Raw genomic sequence first — 10,275 nt, 5'->3', positions numbered from 1 at the left:
TTGAGAGAGATGAAGCAATAGCTAAAGCTAATCTTATCTGTGACCTCAAAAAGAAAGAGATTGATGATCACCAGGCAGTATTGAAACGTGTAACAGAGACACTGGAAGACAGCTTGGAGTTTATTAAGGATTTCTCTAATATTGCTAATCCAGCTGAGTTTATGTTTCTTAAGACTCAGCTAAAGCAACGATTAGATTACCTTCATGACCGCTACAGTACCTTTGACTTATCACCAGCAGATGATGATGAGCTGTATTTGAAGCCAAGCAATGATGACCTTCCTACTAAAATGTTTGGGAAAATCTACAGTACACCAAGTGTCAAGAAATTTGCACTACTCTCAAAGCATCGTCAAAAGCTCAATGCCAGTACAGTTTTTACTGTCGAATGTCGGGATATTTCTGGTGGCCATGCAGCATCGGAAAGTGTGTTGCCAGAACTAAAAGCTGTCATTACTACACGAGGTGAAGATATAACTGATGGTCTGGCCTTGTGAACTAAAGCAAGATTATAAAACTCGTTGCTATAACATCACCGTCCCTCCAATTAAAGAAGCAGGATTAAGGATTATTCATATCTACCAGCCCAGGCCACATCCTCAAAAGCAATACTACATACAAGGTGGCCCTTTTAGTGTTCACTATGAATGATAAGATACTTTAAACAATAAACAATAGCATGTTAATATTATTAGTAGATCTAGTAGTAGATTGTGCACTGTATACTACTGCTGCCATTAGTGCAATAGCAGTATAATGCACATAGAATTTCTGTATAATAGTTTTAATTAGTTTTAATGTGTTGAAACAAAAAGCTTTTGAATATAATAAACTCTTATTCTTTATGTATTCAAAATACTGCAGAATTCTTACCTGCTTAGTGTCTGCATATGAGGACATAATATTGAAACCAGATCATAATAATGGCTGCTATATTGTATTATTGTTCTTTAAGTTAATGTAGATTAAAAGCAATTTAACATAATAACATGTCCTACTGCAAGGTTTCCCACAAAGCATGCTAAGTGAGCATGAGCTGACAAGCACTACAATAGAGTACATGGCAATTGGAGCAACTTCTAAAATTCATAAAAAATTCAAATTTTATCAGATTCAGCTCAAAATTGATACACAACATAAGAACATGTGTATCAGAAAAAAATTATATGGATAATTCTCTCCTTGCCATTTTTGGCATAATTTTTGAACAACTTAAAAATTCATAAAACCCAACTATTATAAATAAATGTTATATCTATTCAGCAAAAAAATGATCTAATTCAGGGCGTATCCAGAAATGGGGAAAGGGGGGGTCTGAGGGCGCGCGAAGCGCCGCAATTTTGGCCACACCCCTTTTTGCGGCGGTAAAACGGCGTTTTCCTTCATTTTCGTGAATTACGGGTGGGGTCAAAATTATTTCAAGCATCTAGTACTTTTGACAACTTCTGATTGCTCCTGAAAGCACTGGAAACTGCTGAAATAATGATCAGGGGGCTAGATAACTTTGTTAAGAGGCTTGGTAGTGATGCAAAAGTCCAGGATTTGATCAATTTTTTCTGAGCCCAGCCATGAGGGGGGTGCTCAAGCCCCCCTCAGCCCCTGCTGGATACGCCCCTGCTAATGGAATAGCAAAATACATTTATAAAGGAGTAAAATGAAATAGAGGAACACATAATGTAGCATGAGTTAATGACGGTATAATATGTCAATATATAAAGACTGCATGACACATAGCACAACAATAGTGTGGCTCGGGGGCTGAGCCCCATAATGTCTACATTCTTCCCGTAATGATAAACCACACACTGAATATTACATTACGTACATGGGTCTAATGGATCAGTTAGCTAGCTACAAATGGTGCAGCAGACATTCCCTTGGGATTGCTCATGATAGTAATCACATGATTCCAGCTATAGGAAGTGAAAGTGGTTGACTGCCAACTAACGCAGCCGTATAAAACTAATAACAATCAACCTTTGTTTTAATTGTTAGTAGACTGTATAGCCTTCCATCTCCTTTGTTTTTGCCTTACAAGTTACAAGATATAGCAATCTTACAATCACATGGCAGCACTGGAAGAACCAGCTATCGAGAGAGAGGGATCTTCCATCAATAGATCCAGTTTTGATGTAGAAACTTTCTGTCAACGACACCTCAAGTGTAAGGAATGCAATAACAGCTATGTCGATCCTATCATGCTACCCTGCCTTCATATACATTGCCCTGATTGTCTAAGTAAAAAAGCTGGTGAGAAAAAAAGAAATCGAAGAGAAGAAAGAGTTGTAGCTAGAGATAGCCTATCAGCATCAATACAGAGTAATGTTGTGATACAAAGAGAAGGAGGAGAAAGAGCTGGTGAGGAAGAAGGTGAGGATGAAGAAAGAATGCTGTCAGAAGATGAGGATCAAGGAGAAAGAGAAAGGGAGGCTGGTGCTCAGGAAGTTAAAAAAAAGTATGTGCTTCATGGAAATGAGAAGTTGACAGCTCCTCATGATTGTGAGATAGGCGATTGTGAGGATTCAGTTAGCAGGCCATTGTCTAATATCATTCATGCAGCTAAGCTTAAAGAGAAACTATCTCAAGGAAAGATGGAGTGTCAGAAGTGCAAGAAGGATACTGCCAAGTGGATCTGTAATGACAAAGAATGTGGCAATATTCCTCTTTGTGATTTTTGCAGAGAAGCACACAGAAGGCAGGAAGATACAGAAGATCATCAGGTTATTAAAATTGATCCTGAGATAAATTGGTGGGAAGGTATGAATCGTCAAACGTGGCGTTGTTCTGAGCATCGTAAGCATCTCGTAGATATGTATTGTCTCACTCATTGTGAATTAATGTGCCATAAATGCTGTACCATTTATCATCGTAGCACCGATTGTCTTGTTACTGACGTTGAGAAATGTTATTCGCATGCTCGTGAGGAAAGCGAAGAAGAACAACAGAAAGTGAAGAGGTTGAAGGACACATTTAAAGATGCCGAAAATAGAGGAGAAAATGTCAAAAGGAGCTTGGAAACAAAGCGTGATAATATTATTGTTGCTCTTAATGAAAGATACAATCAATTAGTGGAACAGCTAACCGTTGAGAGAGATGAAGCAATAGCTAAAGCTAATCTTATCTGTGACCTCAAAAAGAAAGAGATTGATGATCATCAGGCAGTATTGAAACGTGTAACAGACACACTGGAAGAAAGCTTGGAGTTCATTAAAGATTTCTCTGTTACTGCTAATCCAGCTGAGTTTATGTTTCTTAAGACTCAGCTAAAGCAACGACTAGATTACCTTCATGACCGCTACAGTACCTTTGACTTATCACCAGCAGATGATGATGAGCTGTATTTGAAGCCAAGCAATGATGACCTTCCTGCTAAAATGTTTGGGAAAATCTACAGTACACCAAGTGTCAAGAACTTTGCTTACTTAAAGCATCGTCAAAATAAGTTCACTTTTGATGTAGTTATTACTGTTGAGTGTCGGGATATTTCTGGTGGCCCTGCAGCACCTGAAAGTGTGCTGCCAGAACTAAAAGCTATCGTTAATGAATCAGAAGATGATATCACTGATGGTTTGGCCTGTGAAGTGAAGCCAAATAATAAAACTCGTTGCTATAACATCACTGTCCCTCCAGTTAAAGAAGCAGGATTACGGTTTATTCATGTCTACCAGCCTAGGCCATATCCTCTAGAACAATACTACACACAAGGTCGCCCTTTTAGTATACACTATCAATAACAAGACACTATAGTTTAAAATACATGTTAATATTAACAAGAGTACATTGTGTACTCTTGATATAACTAATAGTAGTATATAGTAAAAGTATAGTAGTGTAGAACTACATGTACACGTAGAGCCTACAAAAGTTTATTATTGTATTCTTTATTGTTTTAACAAGAGACTTTGAATAACTTACCTGCTTAGTGCTTGTATATGAGATCATAATATTGCTCAGTGTTGAATTCAGTATCAGCGAAAGATCATTAATATCATTCTTGAATCTGATACCATCAGAGATCGAATCAATGGAAAAATGAAACTGAGAGAGATACTCAGATGATTGACTGAATGATGACTCAATTGACGTGAGAGCAGGAGAAAACCTTGAGGTCACAGACGAATAAGTTGACTGAGATGAAACAAAGGCATCATAGGCAAGAGAGAACTTCTGTATCAGATCATTAATAACAACCATGAACTGGCTGTGCTGATCTCTAATGCCGAAAATAGTGAAATCCTATACAAACATGATAATAATAATAGTTCATGTCCACAATGGATTTATAAGTAAACTTGTTCTGTGTATGTATGTATGTACATGTAGATTATCATTAAGTATGTTTGCTTGACGTACTGTTAGCATGTTAGTGCTGTATGATACTCTGCCATCAAGACAGAGCTCAGTTCTAAGAAACTGATTGTGCTGTATGCCAGAGGATAGCTGGAGATCAACAGTAAATGAAGTCTCATCTCTCATTGATAGTACATAGTTAGTTGAATATGGGTCTAACAGTAAAAAGATAAGAATAAACACAACACTTAATCTAAATGTATATCAATCATTTTATTGTAATTATGCATAAATGAGATAACAAAATGTAAACAATAGACTATTATTGTAATAAATGACAATAAAGAGCCAAAACTGAATTGGCAGTTGTTGTACCACATGACTGTTTACACATAATGACATCAACATAGTAAAGTTTATGATCTAGTCAGCACGCAGCAGTCAAATACAAATGTACATGTGCATGTAGGAAAACATTGAGAGAAACGGTAGCTGAGGATAAAAGCATGTGCATTGTATCAAAACAGTAATGTCCATATACATGTATGGACTAAGGAAATGATTATATATATGTACATGTACATGTGGATTACATTATGCATGTTAAAGTATGCATGGAGTTACCGGTAGATAGGCTGAATTGATTATGTATGGTCCTGTCCATATTCATAGTAATATTATCATCTCCAAAGGCAGTGCTCCAGTGAACTGGAGGCATTGTGGTATTGTATACTCCACTAGCATCAGCAGCAGCAGCAACACTACGCCGTGACCTTTGAACCCTAATGGTACAAATGATAATAAATTAAGGCAGTTATCGACATTTTTAAATACAAAAATATTTTCTTGATTGTCATATTTTGGAATGCTCATAACTCAAGAATCAGGTAGCATGAGGGCATCAGAAAATGTAATAATGTTTTTGTAGTTAATCTCTTGTGCTGTTACTAATAATTACTTTGATTTTAGTTCAGTTAAAATGTCTCGCTTGGCCAAATGGTGCTTCTGGTACATAGACACTGCAGCATGTTGTACTACACCACTGGATGAACCCTTGGCTAAATCTTGGAGTAAATCAGCAGTCTAGTAGTTAATGTAAAAACAACAATAATCTTAAGGGATCAATGATACTTTATCCTCTAATTATTCTCCTCTATTCTCCTCTTACCTCAGTATCATGATTGTGTCTAAGAGCTCTTATGGCAGCATGTTGAACATGACTTCTTTTATCCTTTTTAGCATAATGATGAAGGATGCTCTGTGATGTCTTGTGTCCTGCATTACCAATTCCATCAATGACTGAAGCATCATGGAGGGATGGAGAGGCACTATTCAAGTACTTGTGCAAATAGTCCACAATGTCACGGGATAGTTGTGGAGTCTCATCTTTTACAGACATTGCTATAGCTCCTAGTGTCAGAAATGCCTTCTTCTTAGTCACTACATTACGATAAAAGATCATACTTATCATTGTGAATAAATTATTATTCACAGGAATCACCGGGGTGTGAAATAAGGTCACTGTATTTTAAAATATTTATGTCCTTTGTTCAATATGTTGCATAAAAGTTTCAAATTATGCGGGCAAAAGACCCTGTACTATAGTGCAGGGTACTTTGGCCAAATTTCACCAAAAATGACAAGGAGAGAATTTAGTCAATTTACCATTTCAATAATTTTTTTCTGATACATATACATGTTTTTATGCTGTGTAAAAAGTTTGGGCTGATTCCAATCAAATTTGGTTTTTAAAAGAATTTTTATAGTTACTCAAAAATTGGGCCAAAGTCCTGCATTTATAGTGACAATGAAACCAATGGATTTTTGTTTGTCACGAATTTTGTGACAATGGAAGAAATGGTTTTTTGCATGTCACGGATTTCGTGACAATGGAACAAATGGGTTTTTGCTTGTCACGGATTTCGTGACAATGAAACAAATGGGTTTTTTTGCTTGTCATGGATTTTGTGACAATGGAAAAAATGGGTTTTTGCTTGTCACGGATTTCGTGACAATGAAACAAATGATTTTTTGCTTGTCACGGATTTTGTGACAATGGAACAAGTGGTTTCTTTGGTTGTCACAATTTTTTGTGACAATGAAAAAAATAGATTTTGCTTGTTGGCAATGAAACCAAACTTCACCAATGCACATAACATGCTCCCTAACTTTGAGCTGATTCCTACCCTGATGATTACTACAACCAGATGCATGACTGTTATAACTCACAGCTAGAGATTATTCCTCCATCTATCATACTTTTGATGACTCTCACTGTATTTTCCTTTACAGGTAGTGTTGAAGTAGCAAAGTAGTGCAGTGTCTTCTGCAGTACTGCATCAGATTGGCTCTTATTAGCCAGTACAGTATTGGTAAGAAGGTCTGTAGTGTTACACACATCACACATTACTAGTGCATCAATGAGTGTTAGTATTTCTGATGATGAATGAAAAGACTAAACAAGAAATAAATGATATAATTATTATACAATTATTTGCTGGATATTTTATTTTTACGTACCCCTTCAATTCTTTTAACCAGGAGCTTCAGGTCTCTGCTTGAAAGAAGATGTAAGCTTTTAATCAATTCTTTCTGACAAAAAGAGGAAGTTGATGTACATGAGAGATGCTGAACGATGCCTTCATATACTGATGATAAAGGAACTCTTTCCACTGCCTATGAGTTTTGTGAGTATTATAATAAAATTCTGCATTATGTTGCTTTAACTGACCTGGCTGTGAGCTGACTTTAGAGTTTCATTCATCAATTTAACTGGTATTGATGGAAGTGGAGATTGATTAAGCTCTTTACCAATCAAAGTCAATTTATTAAATGACTTAAGACCATCAATAAATCCAGTATACCCTATAATAGGAGAACAGCTATATTTTTCTATAGTAATAACAGAATCTTAACCTTTAGATTGATCTTGAATTATATATTCTGATAGCTCAACAGTTTTTAAGCAACCACTGGCATCAAACTGATACACCTAAAATAATAAAATAGAATTTTAAATTATAATTTAAATAGTGCATATATACCTTGCTACAGTTTTTCTTGGCACCACTCTGATTCAGTACATAATTTTGAATAAAAGAGTCTATATAAATATTCTTTATATAATAATTGTGATTTTCAATAACTTACCACCAGCAGAAGCAAAGCTCTCATCCTCAATAGAGATCAATTGAGTGATCATCTTCTTAATACTCAACACTGAGCTACCTCTCTCAGCCTGTGGGTACTGGATAATTTGAACATGACCAGAATAGTCTCGAAAAACAGAAAACCTAATGCAAAGTCACAAAACAATAATGAAGTGCATGACTAAAGTAAAGAGTTTAATGCTCACATACCATTTGCTTATATCTTCAAAAGGTCGGTCTTCTCTACTACCTTTTAACATAATAGTAACAGCAGTAACTATGCATTATCCAAATGATACTTACTGTCTGATGTATGCCAGGTTAGATTCAAATTAGAGAATGTAAGGGCAAGATGCTGCACTTGATCCTTCTCAGATAAAACCAATAAATCGACCTAATGCAAGCAACATAAATTAATGCATTTCATACACTAATGAATAATAATAATCTGCAATGAATAATGATCCATTTCTTAGCAACATGATAAACAGACAGAAACACAATGGAGTGTTCACAATATTGCTGGATGCACAATAAAACTCATAGTGGCTGATATTTCATACAAGCATCAAGACATGACGAATATTTTTAAGTTAACATTAATTCTAGTACAAAACTAACCTGCAGACTTGTTGCAGCTCTGATGTTGCTATGTAGTGAGACATCACTATTGAAATGATACTTGTAAATATACCCAGCCTCGTATTGGGTATTAGCTGGTAAGACAGATCCTTTCTCTGCATTGACAGTCCATAAAAGCAGTAAGAGAAGGAAAAGTCTAGCAGAAGACAACACTTCTGCAGAAGTGCCCATTTTGGGAGTAAAATGGGCGGGTTTGACAGGATCACGTGGGATATGCCATAGATCACGTGATATAATCAGCAGCTCTTGCTGATTATTAAAAAGGTGTTTTTAATATTTGTGTCTCCTCTCTTCTGTTAATTTTCTCTGTCTACCTTGTAAATCAATTATTAAATCAAATTAAAATTAATAATCTTAATAATAATATTACTAAATTAATTACCATAGTATGGTGGTGTCCCACATAGTAAAGAAATATTACTTGCTGCATAGTTTGGTAGCACACAAACACGAAGCTCCGACATTGATTGTTTTATCACAGCGAGCACTTGCTTCCTTGAATAGATGAAGTACTTCTTCTGCTTCTTTCTCGTTTTTCTTTTGCTCCTTGAGAGCTTGATACAAACCCAAGAGTGACCACATGTTATTCTTGTATTGCTTCAAATCCTCACGGTACACTTCTTCAGCCTTAGCTGCCTCTTTGTGCTCAAGCAGCAAAGCACCCAATACATGTCTTGCTGGCGTCATCCATCCCCATGGCTCATCATAAGCAAGATTAGCATCACGCTCTACTGCTGTGTTTAGCCACTTGAACGCCTCATCAAAGTTTCCCTTGTGGTACTCAACTTCCCCATTCAACACAGCCTCGGCAACATCAAGTACACCATTCTTTGCAACTGGATCGTGCATCGGATTATTAAAAAGACGACGACCCTCAAGTGCTTTGTTCTTCAAAGCTGTGTAGAAATTTGCTCGTTCCACATCAGCTTCATTTGCTTTGCCCAAAACAGCAAAAGCTATTGCACGAGCATAACAAGCAACAGCTGTTGTTCCAGCATAGATATCTTTGTCCTTATACATAGGTCTATCAATAATCTCTTGCCATTTCCCAAAACGAACAAGGACGTGCCAAGGGAGAGATAAAAATGCTTCCATCCAAATTGGGCCAAAAGATGCTCCATCAACTGTAGCGGTGACCACGTCAAATCCAAGCTGCCTTTCAGCTCCTTTAGAATGCTCCATAGCTGCAGTGTATTGCCCATCAAACATAGCGGCCCAAACAGCAAAGTGGTAATTATGTATTCGATACATGTCATACATTTCAATTTCAGCCTCTCGGTTTGCTTTGTATGCCTCATCAGAGACTATAGCTGCTTTGTTGGTCTCAATGGCTTCTTTGTACTGTCCTACCCACATATCAATGTGAGAGGGCATGTGTAATAGGTGACCCTGATCAGGGTATTTATCTCGGAGGAGGTCAGAGGTTGGAAGTGCCTTTTCGGGTGTCGGAGAAAGCTCCATTGCGTGGATATAGAAATGAGCAAGCCCTGGGTGGACGGGATCAATCTCAAGACCTTTCTCTAAAGTTGCAACTATTTCTTCTGTTTCTTCAGCTGCAGGTTTGATGTTTGGGGGTTTGGTCCAGAGGGCCCATGGGGCAAGCATCATCAGAGATTCTGCAAAGAGAGTCGTAATATCAGTGTCATTTTCACCATACTTATTGTATACTTCACGCATCACTTTGGCATAATCTTTGTGAAGTTGATCCATTGGTTTTGAGCCCACAGGCCAGCAGAACCTGTGTGTCTGTGCTTCTATCACTGCCAACTCCCAGGCAGGAATTGAGGCCATTTTGGAGGCAATTTCCAATGCTTTCTGTGACTCCTTGTAACCTTCTCCATAATCAAAGCCATAAGGATTGTTGTAGTCTGCTGCATTATTGTAAGCAATGAAGCAATGAGCAATGGGGCAGTTGCTGTCTATCTCTAGTGCCTTCTTAAAGCAAATGATAGCTTCTTCACGCTTGAACCCATAAGAACTGAGCATGCCACGATTGATCAAGGCCCTGCATTCTGGAGAAGAGGTGGAAATCTTGTTACCTAGCCCTTGGTAAGACATGGTGGGACAATTCTTGACTAATTCGATTTTGGTTTCTTCTACAATATATGCCGTATTGGTCTTAATTTTAGAATTGAGACTCTATCTATTGTTCTATTGAGGTCTTTTTGCAGGAATTACAAGTCAAAAACTAACT

At 37.1% G+C, this 10,275-nt stretch overlaps 2 protein-coding genes across 2 annotated transcripts in view; both read right to left on the bottom strand.

Annotated features, from left to right (window-relative positions):
• Positions 1-8,252, bottom strand: part of LOC100633663 (uncharacterized) — a 31,749-nt gene extending 23,497 nt beyond the window's left edge. Inside the window, exons 1-14 of the mRNA XM_019996360.1 lie at positions 8,061-8,252; positions 7,743-7,833; positions 7,650-7,689; positions 7,441-7,583; positions 7,335-7,393; positions 7,207-7,282; positions 7,022-7,155; positions 6,811-6,966; positions 6,520-6,745; positions 5,459-5,730; positions 5,249-5,373; positions 4,915-5,072; positions 4,354-4,505; positions 3,916-4,236 (exon numbers count right to left, since the gene is read on the bottom strand). Coding sequence (XP_019851919.1) covers positions 3,916-4,236; positions 4,354-4,505; positions 4,915-5,072; positions 5,249-5,373; positions 5,459-5,730; positions 6,520-6,745; positions 6,811-6,966; positions 7,022-7,155; positions 7,207-7,282; positions 7,335-7,393; positions 7,441-7,583; positions 7,650-7,689; positions 7,743-7,833; positions 8,061-8,252 — 2,145 coding nt within the window. The remainder of the gene's footprint in view (positions 1-3,915; positions 4,237-4,353; positions 4,506-4,914; positions 5,073-5,248; positions 5,374-5,458; positions 5,731-6,519; positions 6,746-6,810; positions 6,967-7,021; positions 7,156-7,206; positions 7,283-7,334; positions 7,394-7,440; positions 7,584-7,649; positions 7,690-7,742; positions 7,834-8,060) is intronic.
• A 96-nt stretch (positions 8,253-8,348) lies between these two features.
• Positions 8,349-10,199, bottom strand: LOC100633537 (uncharacterized). The gene has a single exon (XM_003382886.3). It carries the CDS (start codon positions 10,137-10,139, stop codon positions 8,499-8,501), a length of 1,641 nt encoding a protein of 546 aa, XP_003382934.1. The 5' UTR covers positions 10,140-10,199; the 3' UTR covers positions 8,349-8,498.
• Positions 10,200-10,275: the final 76 nt, after the last annotated feature.

Source organism: Amphimedon queenslandica, unplaced genomic scaffold (genome assembly GCF_000090795.2).
Source record: "Amphimedon queenslandica unplaced genomic scaffold, v1.1 AMPQUscaffold_13519, whole genome shotgun sequence".
In the NCBI taxonomy this organism is placed as follows: Eukaryota; Metazoa; Porifera; class Demospongiae; order Haplosclerida; family Niphatidae; genus Amphimedon; species Amphimedon queenslandica.
Note: the sequence above shows the minus strand (reverse complement) of the source record. Positions and strands in the feature narration are given on the sequence as shown.

What these genes read in the sequence shown, in the direction of transcription:
- LOC100633537 (XM_003382886.3), bottom strand. Translation starts at nt 10,139, where the DNA reads ATGTCTTACCAAGGGCTAGGTAACAAGATTTCCACCTCTTCTCCAGAA.